The sequence below is a fragment of the Gopherus evgoodei genome, chromosome 11 (assembly GCF_007399415.2).
Source record: "Gopherus evgoodei ecotype Sinaloan lineage chromosome 11, rGopEvg1_v1.p, whole genome shotgun sequence".
NCBI lineage: Eukaryota > Metazoa > Chordata > Testudines > Testudinidae > Gopherus > Gopherus evgoodei.
The window spans coordinates 68,190,279-68,208,297 of record NC_044332.1 but is presented as its reverse complement, the minus strand read 5'-3'; the positions used below and the strand labels follow the sequence as shown (position 1 = coordinate 68,208,297).

General features: G+C 39.4%; 2 protein-coding genes across 5 annotated transcripts in view; both read right to left on the bottom strand.

Moving 5' to 3' along the window:
- The window catches only part of LOC115659875 (protein HEG homolog 1-like), a 37,581-nt gene extending 34,814 nt beyond the window's left edge, over positions 1–2,767 (bottom strand). For both annotated transcript variants that reach the window (XM_030580607.1, XM_030580608.1), the window contains exon 1: positions 1,893–2,767. The gene's annotated coding sequence lies outside the window, so the exon portion shown is untranslated. The remainder of the gene's footprint in view (positions 1–1,892) is intronic.
- Positions 2,768–12,634: 9,867 nt separating this feature from the next.
- Positions 12,635–18,019, bottom strand: part of LOC115659873 (protein HEG homolog 1-like) — a 42,728-nt gene continuing 37,343 nt past the window's right edge. For 2 of the 3 annotated variants that reach the window (XM_030580603.1, XM_030580604.1), the window contains exons 5-8: positions 17,549–17,890; positions 15,466–15,798; positions 14,462–14,799; positions 12,635–12,817 (exon numbers count right to left, since the gene is read on the bottom strand). In XM_030580603.1, coding sequence (XP_030436463.1) covers positions 12,725–12,817; positions 14,462–14,799; positions 15,466–15,798; positions 17,549–17,890 — 1,106 coding nt within the window. In that variant the 3' untranslated portion in view covers positions 12,635–12,724. The remainder of the gene's footprint in view (positions 12,818–14,461; positions 14,800–15,465; positions 15,799–17,548; positions 17,891–18,019) is intronic. The other variant, XM_030580605.1, reaches the window with a different exon arrangement.

The window sequence follows — 18,019 nt, the reverse complement described above, 5'->3', positions numbered from 1 at the left end:
AATACTTTCTACTTTAGGTAGTCCTACTGATGTCAAAAGGATGACCAAAGTCAGTAAACACTACCCTGTGTAGCAAGTGTTTTCAGCCCAGGGGCTTTAACTATGGATTATATTCCATTCTGATAAAAACTTTACTGAATATATTTAATGAGAAGATAAGGAGACTAGACTAACTGATGCCCTTGGGTTTTGTTATATAAAGTTCTTCACGCACTCCTCCAGCATGCTGATGACGTAGCCACAGCTACCTTTCCTCAACCCCCTTAGTCCTTAAGGATAAGTACATGAGTCACCATTCCAGTTCACTCCTAGAAAGAGTTTTCCCTTAGCCAAGTGTGAAGATGCCTGCTTCTGCCAAATTATGTATTGTTTTATGAAGTGGAGTTTCTGCCAAAGTTTCTGCTAATTCAGTATAGTTTCATGTTTTAACACATAACTGGCGACGACAAAAGGCAAAACTGGAACTCGTGCTTAACGCTTTTCCCTACTTTTCTTCAAAATATAAAATATGACGAAGACTGTGGCAACAGATTCAGCAAGGATACAGAATATGGCCTAGACTTTCGCTAACAAGAGAAGTGACAAAAGCAAAATAATGCACATTAGAAAACATAATATTACTATACACACAAAACGATGGGGTCTAAAGGAGCTGTTACCACTCAAGAAAGAGATCTTGGAGTCATTGTGTATAGTTCTCTGAAAACATCTGTGCAGCGTGCAGCAGCAGCCAAAAAAACTAACAGAATGTTAGGAACCATTAGGAAAGGGATAGATAAGAAGATGGTAATGTCACTATATAGATCCAGGGTATACCCACACCTTGAATACTGTGTGAAGTTCTGGTTGCCCCCTCTCAAAAAAGATATTAGAACTGGAAAAAGTACAGACAAGGGCAACAAAATGATTAGGAGTATGGAACAACTTCCATTGAGGAGAGATTACAAAGACTGGGAGTGTCCATCTTAGAAAAGAGACAACTGAGGTGGGGATATGATAGAGGTTTATAAAATCATGAATGGTGTGTAGGAAGTGAATAGGGAAGTGTTATTTATTCCTTCACATGACACAAGAACCAAGGCTCAGCCGAAGAAATTAATAAACACCGAAGTTAAAACTAACATAAGTAAGTCCTTGTTCACACAACACACAGTTAATTTGTGGAACTCAGCGCCAGGGGATGTTGTGAAGGCCAAAAGTATAACTGGGTTCAGAAAAGAACTCATGTAGGATAGGTCCATTAATGGGTATTAGCCAAGATGGTCAGGGACACAACCATGTGCTCAGGTTGTCTCTAAGCTTCTGACTGCCAGAAGCTGGGACTGGATGACAGTAGATGGATCACTCAATAATTGCCCTATTCTGTTCATTCCCTCTGAAGCATCTGGCACCAACAACTATCAGAAGAGAGGATGTTGGGCTAGATAGATCATTGGTCTAACCCAGGACAGCCATTCTTTTGTTCTTATGACAGGCCCTTTTGAGGGAGATTATATATACAGAGAGAGAGAAAGAAAACGATCATAGGTTGTAATAACAGGATAAGCTCCAATGCAAATACTAATGCTGGCCAACTGTCTTTCCTCATGAACAAGACATATTTATATGTATCTAATTTTAATGAGAAATAAAGAAATTGTTAATTCAAAATGTACAAGGAGAGCTGGTCGACAGTTTTTGAATTTTAATTAGCTTTTGGTAAAATTTCCACTAAAATTTTCTGCATTTTTCAACTGGGGAATCTATTAAACTCTCTCCTTTTGTTTCAAATGCTTAAAAACACCTAGAATTAAGACTAACTCATATCCTCAAAGGTTGTTATATAAACTATGTCTGATGTTCACTTCATTCTGCATACCCAGTGTTTCTGGGCAACCTTTTAGCTGTTTTACCTGTTGTATGAGAAGTAGTTACTAATACCCTGGTGCGACTGAGCAGAGCAACAGTAGTTGGTTTGGTAGCTGCTGCCGAAGTGGTGGAAAACCCTGCAGTGGTTTTGCTCAGGGAAGATGTTTTGGAAGGATGTGTAGCTGGGATATTTCTTCGGTGATTTAATGCTAGTTGCAGTGCTAGTTTCCACTGATTTTGTAGTTACTCCAGTTATGTAGGCCAGTGTCGTGGTAGCAGCAGTTTGAACTCTGCGAGTTTTCATAGTAATAGAATGATCTGTAGTTGGCACAGAACGCTGTGGCCCAAAAATCATATCTGTTGACAGTGTAACTGTTTTCTCTGTTGTTAATTCCGCTGCAGGAAACACATCCCTTTGATTTGTCATATTTGGCAAGATACTGGTTGAGGCTTTTGCCATCTCAGGTGTTGGGTATCCTTGCTCAGACTTGGAGCAGCTGTTGTCAGAAGCAAAGAGTCTTTCAAAATGGTCCCCACTGGAAGTGAAGGTTCCTCCTGTGAGCTCTCTGTTACAAGTGGAAGCTGATGTGGATGAAGAGTGACTGCTGAGCTGTTCCATAGATTCAGTCTGAAGAGGAAGTGGTCCTGTGGTTTCGAAACTAGTGCTCTCTTTCAACTGGTGTGGTCTGCTGTGATTGCGTACTGTCTGGGTTGTACTCCAGAGAACACAGCAGTCGATGGCTCCATTCTGTCTGTCCCTCCTGATGTAACGCTGGACCTGCTGGTTTGAAAACTGTCACCAGCCTGTGATGGTGAAGATGCTGAAGAAAATGAAGGTAATATGGATGTTAATAAAGGAACTGATGCAACTGATGAGGAGGTGGATAAAGATGATGACAAAGATGGTGGTGGGAGTGACAATGATGGTATCACTGATGAAGAGGATGGTAGAGATGACTCTGATGATGCAAATGAATGAGGTGGCGATGGCGTTGATGAAAGCAAGTGATGTAACGATGACATCGAGGAAGAGGATGGAAATACTGATGAAGATAATGATGAGCTACCAATTGGTGACGATTCAGTGCCAGTGGAAAACAGAGTTGCATTTGTAGATTGACTGTAGAAGAGTAAGTTGGCATTTTGGAAGAATGTACAAGCAAAGGCTTCGTAGATGGAGCAATTAAACCCCCGTCAGTTGATGATATGTTATTTCCTCTGCTCTGAGCCATAAAAGATGAGGATTGTGCTAAATCTGAAGAGTTGGAAATTTCTGCATAAAAAGTAGAACTTTCTGATGATTCAGCAGAGGTGCTGTTATTTGATATAGACAGTAATGTCCTGTCGCCGCCCCTACTGAATGTGGTTTGAATGTACATGCTGTCAGTGCGAGAAACAGAGGTCCTTTTCTCGGTGTCAATGCTGCTAGCTGGTTGATGGCTACTTGCAATGCCTGGAATAGAAGAAAAAAAGTACATAACAGTAATATATATCAAAATATTTTTGCATTTTACTGAAATTATATGTCTGATACATAAAATTGACTAGTCTGTGTATTGGTCCATCCAGTCTATAAGTTTGTAAGGAGGTTATTTGCCAGTGAAAAGTAGCTTGAGTGCAATGTTTTTGCAAATGTAACTATGTACTTATGACTATAATGGAATTTTTAACACCTTCTGAAATGTTAACCTCAAACTCTTGCAGCATTGAGTCCCACACAGGAAATGTATGTTCACTAATAAGTATTTTTATCTCTTTTCAATGTGCTGCCTTTTCACGTGATTGAGTACTATGTCCTCCTCTTGTAGTTTGTGAAAGGGTAAATAGCAAAGTCCATTTGTCCTCTATATCATTCAGAATGACCTTATCCTCTAACTCTCTTCCTCCATTCCAAATTAAGAAAAACCAGTCTTTTTTTAATCTGTTTTTTCACAGAAGAATTCGCATGCCTCCATAAGAAGAAATTACTTTCAAGGACATGTTCTATGTTAGTGTTTATAAAACAATATAATGTCTTACAAAAATTCATTGATCAAAGACTTTATAATCGGGAATCCTCAAAAGTACAACATGTCTCTTTGAAAAGTTAGCTGTGGATGACACAGAATATTAACATTTATTTTACAGTTAATTGTTGGAAGAGTGTGTGTGTGTAGTGAATTTCAGTGTTTACAGTGAATTTGGCAATGTCCTTAGAAATATAGGATGGGATTTTCAAAAGTCCTTCTGAATTGGCCTAACTCTGCTCCTACTGAAAGCTCCCATTGGCTTCACTGGGAACTGAGTGAGCAGTTTTGAAAACTCCACCCATAAAAAATAAGGTAGAATGCGAAAGAATAGCATATCTATCAGATTTCTACTAATACTAGCTAATCAAGAATCACAGTTTCAATGTTAATAATCCTAGTTGGCTGGATGTATACCCCTTTGGAAAGATTCCCCAAAACGTGTGAGCTTGGCTTTGATTCGGTTACTTTAGATAGCACATGGGTATATGGGACCATGATCTGTCTGCCCACATGGAAAGTATTTAATGCACTGGTGCAATTTTGTATACAAGACTGGCATTCTCAAGGTAACATACACACAAAACACTTACTTGAACGATCATTTTGGAAAGAAGAGTAAGTTGGTATCTTGGAAGAACGTATAAAGAAAGTCTCAGTTGAAGACCTAGTGAAACCCATATCATTTGCTGAGATACTCGTCCCTCTAGTCTGTGCCATTGAAGGTGAGTGAATTAATTCTGAGGAATTGGCAATTTCTGTATATGAAGTGGAGCTTTCTGTTGTATGGGTAGATGTGCTATTTGTCAGAGATTGTGAGGTCCTTTCTCCACCTCCGGTTAACGTAGCTGAACTGTACATACTGTCCGTATAAGGACTGGAAATTCTTTTTTCTGTTTTTGAGCTGCTAAGAGACTGATGGCTACTTCCAACGGCTGTAATGGGATTAAAAGGTGGAAATTAAATTTTATATGCACAAATCAGAATGAAATTGTGAGTGCTATAATAATTTTACCCTGAAATACAGGGCCAAATAACTCCAGCAACTTAAATGGAGGTATGCATGGGATTAATTTGGTTTATGAACACTTTTTACAAATAAGTCACTGAGTATTTAAAAAAACAATATAATTCTATTGATGACACAATATGTGTCAGTAGAGTTGGAATGATGCATTAGAATTACTTGTATGACCTGGACGAGTCAGGAAGTGAACATCTCCTACACTAAGAAGATGTGGTCCACTTTCCTACGCCGTTAGATCACTGTTAAATACCAAATGCTGTGTAGGTGATCTCACTGAAGAGAATCATTACTGCTTACAAATATTGTGTCTGGCAACTGCAGTGGCTCTGAATTTGTTAGCAATAACAGTATGCATAACCCACATTGGAGAGGAGTGGAAGAGAATGTTTTTCTTATCAAAATGAGATTTCTGAGTTCGGAAAACTCACACGGTGTATCATTTGGTAAAGACAACGCTGAGCTCTTGGAAGAATCAGTAAGCAAAGGCTCAGTGGAAGGCTCCGTGAAATCGGCATCACTTGAAGAGATATTGAAACCTCCAGCCTGTGATACAGAAGATAAGAACTGGGTTGAATCTGAAGATTCGGCCGCGTCTATATTATGAGTGGAGATTTCTGTTGCCGCAGTTGATGTGCTGCTGCGAGTTTGAGATTGGGATGTCCTCTCCCCACCTCTGGTGAATGTTGTTGACACGTACGTACTATGAGTAAGAGAACTGGAAATCTCTTTTTCTCTATCTGAAATTGTAACCGATTGATGGCTACTTCCAACTCCTGAAAAGGAATTAAAATCTGAAAATTAAAGTTTTTATATGCACATCTTGAGCAGAACAATAATAGTTCTTTACACACACACATACACACACACACACACAGAGGCATCTGAAAACAAATCTGGAAATTATTCAATCTTTAGACTGTTACAATTATTTAAAAGAGAATCATTAAAACCTACTTTAGATTCCTCTAGCTGTTCCAGAGGAGAAGGGTAGCACAGAGTGATGGATCCTGGCCCATAATGGCCAGCAGAAAATTCTGTTTGTGCAGGGAGCTATTAGGTGGCATAACCGGCTTCTACACCAACTGCCCATCACACCAGCCTGAAAGGTGGAATACTGGAGGCATGCTGGGACATATGAGGGAAAAGGACAGAGCATGCCTGCACTATACCAATTCTTTGTAGACTTGTGATCTCATAGGGATATAGCCAGCAGGTGCAAGTTAGAGCAGCCCCTAAGCTCATCTAACTTATGCTTATGGGCCAGGGCCAGTGCAAATGCACCATGAGAATCAGGAAGGTGTAACTTGATCCCTGGTAGTTCCCTTCCTGTTGCACTAAGCAGACCTCAGCACAGGAATCTGAGCCTTTATATTCAGAAATCTTCAGAAGTTTGGGCATCTCTTTGTAAAATGCAGGCTCTGAAAGCCATAAAAGGGGTTACTAAAACAAATTAAATTCAGTGAAGATAGGCATTTGAATTCAACACCTATAGAAATAGAGGTACAGTTTACAGGTACAGTTTAAATCTAAGGAGTCCAGATGGTGTGCCTCTACAGTCCAGCTAGTTGGTAAAGAATCACTAAAGGTATGTCTACACTGCAATTAAACACCTCCGGCTGGCCCATACCAGCTGACTCAGGCTCACAGGAGTTAGTGTAAGCGGCTGTTTAATTGCAGCGTAGATGTTTGGGCTCAGGATGCAGCAAAGGTCTGGGACCCTCCCACCTTGCAGCGCCTGCGAGCCTGGGCCCCAGCCCAAGCCCGAATGTTTACACTGCAATTAAATAGCTCCTTAGCCCAAATCCTGCAAGCCTGAGTCAGCCGGCACAGGCCAGCCGCAGGTTTTTAATGGCAATGTAGCCATTCCCTAAAGGCCTGAATCTCCTCTCTTATTCACACTAATATCTTACAATACATATACTCCCATTCAGTATAATGGGAGTACTTGCAGGATATGGCACTGCTGGACATGAGCAACTGTGCCAGAATCCGGCCGAGATTAACTGTACTATTGTAGAGGGAAAAAATGGATGACTATTAAAATATTCAGAGCAGTGCTAGAAGAGAAGGTTGGTCCAGGGTTAGGGTGCTAGTTTGGGACTTGGGAGCCCCATATTTAATTCCCTGATCTTTCTATCTGACCTTGGACATGTCACTTGGTTTTTCTCTGCCTCAATTCCCCATCAGTCAAACGGGGATAACAGCACTCACCTACCTCACCAGGGTGTTGGGAGGAAAAAATACATTACAGATTGTAGGCAGTCAGACACAATATTACTAGAGGCCATAAAAGGACCTTCATAGGTATGAGTCCGAGTTAAAGAGCAACTGATTCTTTAATGAAAAGGGTGGACTTAGTTTTGTGGGGTGGCAGGTTCTCTCTTATTGTTTTTTAAACGGTGCAACAACCAGCTGGGAATTGCAAAACTCACCAGCGAGATCATTTGATGAAGACGAAGGAGATGGGATCTTGGGAGAATATGTAAGCAAAGGCTCGGTCGAAGGCTTAGTGAAGTCACTTGATGAGATATTACTTCCTCCAGTCTCTGCTACAGGAGATGAGGGCCTGCGTAAATCTGAAGACTCGGTATTTCCTAAATTAGAAGTAGAGCTTTCTGTTGCATCAGGTGATGTGCTGCTGTTTGTTAGGGACCTGAACGTCTTCTCTCCACTTCTGGTGAATACTGTTGAAATGTAAGTACTGGTGGTATGCAATTCAGAAGTTCTTTTCTCTGTAGCTGAGATGTTAATTGGTTGGTGGCTACTTTCCATGGCTATAATATGATAAGAAAAATTATAATTTCATATGAATAAATTTGAACACATGAATGAGTTTTCTTCGAGCAGAACACAAATGAACACAGTGCATGTATGAATATTGAAACAAGGTTAAGTTTCAGTCTAGAGAAAACGCTGCTTTGGAAAGACAAGTACACTTCATATTCAGTAACACCTGAAATTATTATTTGCAAAAAAGAATATTAGAGCCATGAATAGTGCCACCAAAAAAATAACTGTGGGACTAACAAGCTGCATGCTTAACTTCTCCCTCCAGTTACACTGCTTCGCATTGCATGCTACTAGCACTTACAAAAATTTTAAAACTATAGAAATAATGTCAGTACAAGGACTGGACATTCTTTTTCCTGTATTTGAGCTGCTAAGGTACTGATAATTATGTCCAATGGCAGCTATGATAGCCAAAGGGGGAAATTACATTAACTCAGAATGGATTTGTGAATTCTATAATAATTTTCCTTGAAATTCAGAACCTAATAAATCCAGTGTGTAACTCCATTAACTAAAATGGAGCTACACATGGGATGAATTTGGTTTAAAAGAATAGATCAAGAAAAATAGTTGTGTATAGATCATTGTGTATTTAAAATAAAATCTTTCCTATTGATAGAAACTTTTATAAACAGAACTCTCGGAGGATGAGGGGTATAGACAAAATAAATATCATTAGAGCTTTTGAATAATGTTTATAAATCATTATCATCGAATGTGGACCCAAACTAGTCAGGTAATGCACAGTCTCCTACACCAAGAAGATGTGGTCCACTTTCCCATGTTGTTACCTTAACAACACTTACAAACTGATGACAGACAGACAGACAGACAGACAGACAGATAGATAGATAGATAGATAGATAGATAGATAGATAGATAGATAGATAGATAGATAGATAGATAGATAGATAGATAGATAGATAGATAGGTATAAAAACAAATCAGGAAATTGTTCAGTCTTTGGAAAATGGTAACTTAAAAGAAAACCATTGAGTGAAACTTGTGGCTTAGATTCCAGTGGCTGATGCAGAGGAGAAAAGTGATGGAGAATAATAGAACTTGACCTAAATGGCCAGCAGAAAATTCCCTTGCAGAAGAGAAGGTCTCAGCTGGTTTCTGCATCAACTGCCTCTCACAAACAACCTGGAAGGTGGAGTATTGGATGCAGTTTGGGGTTAGCAAGGGGGCAGGGCATACCCTCACTACACCAATTCTCAGTAGAGTTATGATTCCATAAGGAGCTAGCCAGATGGTGTACACTAGAGCAACCCCCAAACTGCTCTAAGTTATGCTGTTGGGCCTGGGCCAGTGCACATTCACAGGAGAATGAGGGAAATGTAACTTTGCTCCATGGAAATTTCCCCGCCTCCTATGCTGAGCAGATCTTGGCACGGGAATTTTATTATATCTTTATAATCAAGAACCGTTAGGCATGTTAACATCTCTGTAAAAAGTGGGCTCAAAAAGCCATAAAGGGTGTTACTAAAGCAAAGTTGGAGCACTGAAGTTGATTGAAATTCAACACCTACAGAAATATTTAAAAGTACAGTCCATAAGTGCAGTTTAAATGTAAACTATCAAGATTGCCTGCCTGCTCCAATCCTGCTGGTTGGTCAGAAGTCACTAAGGGCCTGAACCTTCCCCCTTACTTAAACTGAGTAAAACTTTCCTCTGCAAGCAGTCCCATTCAGCATAATGGGACTACTTGCACGGCCCTGGCACTATGGATGTGAGCTATGGTGGCAAAATCTGGCAGAGAAAAAATGGTGTCATTCTAGAGAAAAAATGGCTTTTTTTTAAAGCGATTAAAATATTAAGATGTGTGCTAGAAGGGAAGGCTGGTCCAGCTGGTAGAGTGCTAGCTTGGGACTTGGGAAGCATGAGGTCAAGTCCCAGCACTGCTAAAAACTTCCCTGTGTGACCTTTAACAAAGCTCTTTGTGCCTCCATTTCCCGTCTGTAAAATGGGGATAACAGTACTTCCCTGACTCAAAGGCTATTGTGATGAAAAATACATTAAAGATTGTTAGGTGCTCACATACTAAGGTAACAGAGGCAATATAAGGACCTGTGCACCTCAGTTCCTCCAATCCTCTACCTGTGGCACGTAACAGTCTAGTATCCTGTGGGCTGTAATACTGTGGTCTCATTTCTGTCATCAGGTTAAGCGGGCGGATGCTTGGTGCTGTTGGTGGCTTGTGATATACAGGAGATCAGACTTAATGATCTAGTGGTTCCTGTGGCCTTAAACTCTGACTTTATGGCCTTTCCTGGGCTTGAATTACTAAAAAACATCTGATTCCTTAAAAACGGGTCAACTGAGTTTTCTGGGAGTAGTGAAGGGCTCTTTTTATCATTTTTTTTTTTTTAGTACTGTGCAATAACCAGTTGGGAATCACAAAACCCACCTGCAAGATCATTTGGAGAAGAGGAAGAACCTGGTATCTTGGAAGAATGTGTAAACAAAGACTCTGTGGAAGGCTCAATGAAGTCACTTGATGAGATATTACTTCTTCCAACCTGTCCTACAGGAGACGTGGGCTGGGGTAAATCTGAAGACTTGGTATTTTCTAAGTAAGAAGTGGAGCTGTCTGTCACATCAGGCAAGGTGCTGCTGTAGGTTAGAGACCTTAATGTCCTCTTTTCACCTCTGAGGGATGTCATTGAAATATAGGTACTGGAAGTATGCAAATCAGAAGTCCTTGTTTCTGTAGCTGAGATGCTAATTGGTTGGTGGCTACTTCCAATACCTAAAGTGGGATGAAAAGATGGAAATTAAATTTGATATGCCCAAATCTGATCGGATTTGTGAGTTCTATAATAATTTTGCCCTGAAATACAAGACCAGTTATGTTCCACATATCATTTCATCAATTTAAATGGAGCGAAACATGGGATAAATGTGGATTATAAAAACTAGATAAAGAAAAACAAGCGGCGTATAAATCACTGGGTATTTAAAAAACAATATATTTTCTATTGAGTCAAACCTTCATATGAAGGATTCTCCAAGGATGAAAGGTACAGACTACAATGAATTATTATAAATAAACCTTGACCCAACCTAGCCAGGTGATAGATACTTTCCCATTAAGAAGATGTGATCCACTTTCCTACATTTTTAGTTTAACACCACTTATTGATACATATATACACTGCATGGGAAAATAAATCCAGAAATTATTCAGTCTTTAGAAAATAATAATTACTTGAAAGAAAATTACTGAGTGAAACCTGTGGCTTAGATTCCTCTAGTTGTTCCAGTGGAAAAAGGCTGTAGAGATTAGAGCTCTGTGAAAAACAGACTTTTTAGCTCTCTAGCAATTAAAATAAAATAAAATAAAAACCAAAACCAAAGTTTTGGGTTGACCAAACAACAAAATGATTTGACATTTTTGGTGATTTGAAAAGTTAAAAAAATATTAATTTCAGTTGAACAAAAGTATTTTATTTTGATATCAAGTACTTTAAAAATATTTTGCATTAAAAAAATAAAATTGAAGGAGTTTTCTAAATGAAAAGTCAATTAAACCAAAAAATGTAACAGTTAATTTAAAAAATATCAAAATGAAATGTTTTGACTTTTTTGTAATTTTGCCCAATTCAGGCAGAGCAATGGAAGTTGACCCTACATGGCCATAGGGGAGCGCTCAGCTGCCATAGCTGGCTTCTATGTCAACTGCCCCTCGCACACAATCTGGAAGGTAGAGTTTTGGAGGCACACTAGGAATGGCAAGAGGCGGGACAGGGCATTACGTCATTACACCAATTCTAGATAGGCTTATGGTCCCACAGGGAGATAGCCAGTTTGTGTAAATTAGAGTGACTCAATGGTGCTCTAATTTATGCCAATAGGCCAGGCCCAGTACAAAAGCACCATGAAAATCAGGAAGGTATAACTTGCTTCCTGGCAATTGCCCGCCTCCTGTACCACACAGAACTCAGCACAGGAATCTGAGCCTTTATATTCAGAAATCTTAAGAAACGTTGCCATCTGTATGTAAAAAATGGGCTTAAGCCATCAAACCAAAAGTTTGTAATGAAATGCAGTGAAGTTATTGAAGGTTTCAGTCAATAACTTTTGAACTGGAACTCAACAACTCTAGAAATATTTACAGGTACAGCCCACAGGTACAGTGTAAGAATAAATTAGCAAGATTGTATGCCTTGCTAATCCAGCCAGTGGGTAAAGAATCCCTAAGGGCCTGATTTCCGCTGTTACTCACACTGAGTAATACCCTCCTCTGCAAGTAGTCTCATTCAGCGTAAAGGGAGTACTTGCAAGGCATGGTACTGCTGGACATGAGCAATGGTGGCAGGATCTGGCAGAGAAAAAATAGTGAGACTGTAGAGAAATAAACGGATTGCTACTTTTTTTTAACAACAGTGAGTAAAATGATCAGAGCAGTGTAGATGGGTAGTATAGTCTGGGGACTACGGTGCTAGGCTGGGACTTGAGAGACCTGGCTTCAGTTTCCTCCTCTATCACAGACCTCCTGTATGATCTATGGGTAAGTCACTTAGCAACTCTGTGCCTCAGTTTCCCATCTGTACAATGGGGATAATAATCCCTACCTTGCAGGGGTGTTGTGAGAAGATACACATTAAAGATTGTTAAGCACTCAGATACTATGGTAACAGGGGGGGAAATAAAAGGACCTTTGGTGCGTATGAGTCTGAATTTAAGAGCAAGTGATTCTATTTAAAAAAAAATAGAATCACAGTTTTTTTGGGGGGCGGGATTATTGTTTTATGTTTGTAAACGGTGCACTAACCAACTGGGGAATCACAAAACCCACCTGCAAGATCATTTGGGGAAGACGAATAACTTGGGATCTTGGAAGAATGCATAAGCAAAGGCTCCGTGGAAGGCTCCGTGAAGTCACTAGATGAGATATTATTTCCTCCAGCTTGTGCTAAAGCAGATGAGGGCTGGGGTAAATCCGAAGACCTGATATTTCCTAAGTTAGAAGTGGAGCTTTCTGCTGCATCAGCCAATGTGCTGCTGTTTGTTAGAGACGTTAAGGTCCTCTCTGAAGCTACGGTGAATGTCATTGAAATATAGGAACTGGAAGTATGCACATCAGAAGTCCTTGTTTCTGTAGCTGAGATGTTAATCGGTTGGTAGCTACTTCCAATAGCTGAAAAGGGGATTAAAAATGGAAATTACATTTGATATTCCCATATCTGGCTGGATTTTTGAGGTCTACAATAATTTTGCCCCGAAATACAGGACCAATTATGTCCTACACATAATTCTATCAATTTAAAGGGAGCTAAATATGGGATGAATTTGGCTTATAAAAACTATATCAAGAACAACAAGTTGTGTATAAATCACAGGGTATTTAAAAAACAATATATTTTCTATTGATCAAAACTTTCGTAAGAAGGACTCTCCAAGGGCAAAAGGTATGGACCAGAAGGAATTTCCTTAGACTTGGAATGATGCATTGAAATGATTATAAAAAAAAGCATGGCTCAAACTAGTCAGGTGGTGGGTACCCTGCTGTTAAGATGTGATCCACTTTCATACACAGTTACTTTTATAGCACTTATTTGTCGATACATATAGACACTGCGTGGGAAAACAAATCTGGGAATTATTCAGTCCTTAGAAAATGAGTATTACTTAAAAGAATATTACTGAGTGAAAACGGTGGCTTAAATTCCTGTACTTGTTCCAGAACAGAAAGGTTGCACAGAGAGCTCTATGAAAAATAGACTTTTTGGGTCTCTGGCAATTCCAGAAAAACCCTCCAAAACCAACAAGAGAAACCCAGATAATCACATTTGGTGTTGAAAAGACAACAAATTTTTGGTGAAACGAAAAGTAAAAAACTTTATTTACATCAAACAGAAAAGTTTCATTTTGATTTCAAGTACACCTCTACCCCAATATAACGCAACCTGATATAACATGAATTTGCATATAACGCGGTAAAGCAGCGCTCTGGGGAGGGAGGGGGGCTGGGTTGCGCACTCCGGTGGATCAAACCAAGTTCAATATAATACGGTTTCACCCATAAAACAGTAAATTTTTTTGGCTCCCGAGGACAGCGTTATATCGGGGTAGAGGTGTATCTTTAAAATATTTTTGCTTTTTAAAATAAAATTGAAGGATATTTCTAAATGAAGTCATATCAAACTGAAAAATTAAAATAATTCATTCCCAAAATGTTGAAAGGAATGTTTTGACCTTTTTTTTTGTACTTTTGTTGAGGTTTTTTACCTGAACAATTTGGTAAAAGTGACATGAAATCATCACACATTTCAGTGTCATCAAATCTTCATTTTTCACAGCAAAAAACTTTTGGTCCGAAGAATTTCACCGAGTTCAGGCAAAGAGTGATGGATTCTTGGCCTAACTGGCCAGAAGAAAATACTTCTGGTGTAGGAGCTCTCTCAACTGGCACAGAAAGCTTCTACTTCAACAGCTCATCACACCCAACTTGGAAAATGAAGTAGTGGAAGCACATTGGGGCTGGTGAGGGGCAGGACAGAGCATGGCTGCATTATAATTCTCGATAAGCTTATGGTTCAGTAGGGAGATAGCCAGCTGGTGTAAGTTAGAGTAACCCCTCAACTTCTGTAACTTATGTTGATGGACCACTCAGATACTATGATAACAGAGGGTCATATAAGTAATTCTGACTGGTATAATTCTGAGTTAAAAAACAATCGATTCCTTTAAAAAAGAGTTTGACTCAATATTTGGTGAGGAGGAGGCTCTTTTACCATTTTTTTGAACTGTGCACTAACCAACTGAGGAATCACAAAACTCACTGCAAGATCATTTGGGGAAGACGAATAACTTGGATCTTGGAAGAATGCGTAAGCAAAAGCTCCGTGGAAGGCTCCGTGAAGTCACTAGATGAGATATTATTTCCTCCAACCTGTGCTACAGCAGATGAGGGCTGGGGTAAATCCGAAGACCTGATATTTCCTAAGTTAGAAGTGGAGCTTTCTGCTGCATCAGCCGATGTGCTGCTGTTTGTTAGAGACGTTAAGGTCCTCTCTGAAGCTACGGTGAATGTCATTGACATATAGGAACTGGAAGTATGCACATCAGAAGTCCTTGTTTCTGTAGCTGAGATGTTAATCGGTTGGTAGCTACTTCCAATAGCTAAAAAGGGGATTAAAAATGGAAATTACATTTGATATTCCCATATCTGACTGGATTTTTGAGGTCTACAATAATTTTGCCCTGAAATACAGGACCAATTATGTCCTACACATTAATTCCATCAATTAAAGGGAGCTAAACATGGGATGAATTTGGCTTATAAAAACTATATCAAGTACAACAAGTTGTGTATAAATCACAGGGTACTTGAAAAACAATATATTTTCTACTGATTGAAACTTTCATAAGAAGGGCTCTCCAAGGGCGAAAGGTACGGACCAGAAGGAATTTCATTAAACTTGGAATGATGCATTGAAATGATTATACATAAAGCATGGCCCAAACTAGCCAGGTGGTGGGCACTCTGCTGTTAAGAACATGTGATCCACTTTCGTACACTGATAGTTTAATAGCACATATTTGTTGATACATATAAATATTGCGTGGGAAAACAAACCTGGGAATTATTCAGTCCTTACAAAATGAATATTACTTAAAAGAAAATTACTGAGTAAATTCCTGTACTTATTCCAGAGGAGAAAGGTTGCACAGAGAGCTCTATGAAAAACAGACTTCCACCTCCCCACCCGAAAAAAATAAAACCACCCACACTTGCCGTTGAAAAGACAATGGTGCACTAACCAACTGTGAAATCACACAACTCACCTGCAAGATCATTTGGTGAAGACGAATAACTTGAGCTCTTGGAAGACTGTGTAAACAAAGCCTCTATTGAAGAGTCAGTTGAGGAGATATTACTCCCTCGCCCTGGTGTTACAGAGGTTGAGGCTTGGGTTAAATCAGAAGACTTCATATTATCTAAATTAGAAGTGGAGCTTTCTGCTGCATCAGGTGATACATTGCCATTTGTTAGTGATCTTAATGTCCTCTCGCCCCCTTTGATGAATGTTGTTGAAATATATGTAGTGGTGGTATGTAAATCAGAAGTTCTTTTTTCAGTAGCTGAGATGCTAATTGGTTGGTTGCTACTTACTATAGCTAAAATGGGATTAAAAGAAAAAATTAAATTCAGTGTGGCCAAATGAAAATCGATTTGCAAGTGCTATAATTATTTTGCCCTGAAATACAGAACCAAATAAATCCAAAGTTTAACTCTAACTTAAATTAAGCTATGCAATGAATATGGCTTATAAAGATTAGGTCAAGAATAAAATCAGTGGGGTATTAACCATTGTGTATTTAAAAACACCAAATCTTTTCTACTGATTGCAATTTCTATAAGCAGGTCTCTCCAAAGATGCTGACACACTAAGAACCTAACAGTAGAAATAACGCATTAGAATTATTATAGATTATGAACCAAGCTAGTCAAATAGCTGGGACTTTTGTACACTAATAAAATGTGGTCCACTTTCTTACACTGTTAGCTTAACACCACATTCATTGATATATACAAATGGCATGTGAAATTATATCTGGAAACTTTTCAGTCTTTAGAAAATGATAATTTCTTAAAAGAAAATTATTCAGTGAAATCTGCAAATCAGCAGAGTCCTGTGGCACCTTATAGACTAACAGACGTATTGCATGCCGACGAAGTGGGTATTCACCCACAAAAGCTCATGCTCCAATACATCTGTTAGTCTATAAGGTGCCACAGGACTCTTTGCTGCTTTTACAGATCCAGACTAACACAGCTGCCCCTCTGATCAGTGAAATCTGTCGCTTAGATTGATTCCTGTGGCTGATCTAAAGCAGAAAGGTAACAGAGAGTGATGGAACCTGCCCCTTAATGGCCAGCAGAAAATTCCCTAGGCATAGGGGAGTCCTCAGGTGGCATAGCTGGCTTCTATACCAACTGCCCCTCACACACATCCTGGAAGGTGGAGTATTGGAGTCATGTTGGCAATGGCCAGGGGGTATGACAGGACATAATTTTTGATAGGCTTATTATCCAGTAAGGTGATAGTCAGGTAATGTAAGTTAGAGCAGTCCCTAAAATGCTCTAATTTATGCTTATGTGCCATGGCCAACACACCATGTGAATCAGGGAGGTGTAAATTGCTTTGTGCTAGTTCCCATTCTCCTGCACTGACCTCAGCACAGGAGAGAATCGGAACCTTTATATCCAGGAATCTTTAGAAACTTTCGCTCTTTTATAAAAAGTAGGCTCAAAAAGCCAAAAAAAGGTGTTATTAAAGCAAAGTTGGTAATGAAATTCAGTGAAGTTGGGAACTGAAATTCAACACCTATAGAAATATTTCAAAGTACCACCCACAGGTACAGTTTCAAGGTAAGCAATACAGAGCTGCATGCCTTTGTCAATCCTGCTAGTTGGTACAGAATCACTACATGCCTCAACCTCCTATATCTTACAATGCATGTAGTCCCATACATCATAATGAGAGTACTTGCAGGATATGACACTGGGTGGACATGGGGAACAGTGGCAAAATCTGGCAGAGAAAAAATGGTTTCATGGTGCATGGTGATGTTGGACCAGTCAGTTTCTCTGTGACTCAGCTCCCCATCTGCAAAATTGAAATAACAGCCTTTCCTTTCCTCACAGGGGTGTTGTGAGGAGAAATACATTAAAAACTATGTGCTGCTCAGATACTATGGTGACGGGGCGGGGGGGTATATAAGGACGTTAGATAGGTAAGTCTCTGACTTAAAGAGCAACTGATTCTTTTAAAAAAGGGTTGACTCAGTTTTGGGGGTTGGGGAGGTTCTTTTTATTTTACGTTTGTAAACGGTGCATTCAACAGTTGGGAATCACAAAACCCACCTGCAAGATCATTTGTGGAAGACGAATAACTTGGGATCTTGGAAGAATGTGAAAGCAAAGACTCTGTGGAAGGCTCAGTCAAGTCACTTGATGAGATATTACTTCCTACAACCTGTGCTACAGGAGATGAGGGCTGGGGTAAATCTGAAGACTTGGTATTTTCTAAGTCAGAAGTGAAGCTGTCTGCTACATCAGTTAATGTGCTGTTGTTCATTAGAGACCTTAACGTCTTCTCTCCATCTCTCGTGAATGATGTTGAAATGTCTGTACTGGTGGTATACAAATTGGAAGTCCTTTTCTCTGTAGCTGAGATGTTAATTGGCTGGTGGCTACTTCCAATGGCTAAAAGATGATAAAGATTATAATTCCATATGCATAAATCCAAACAGATAAGTTTTCTTCTCATATCACCCCGATGCAAATAATGCATGGACGAATATTAAATACGGGTACTTTTCATTCTCGAGAAAT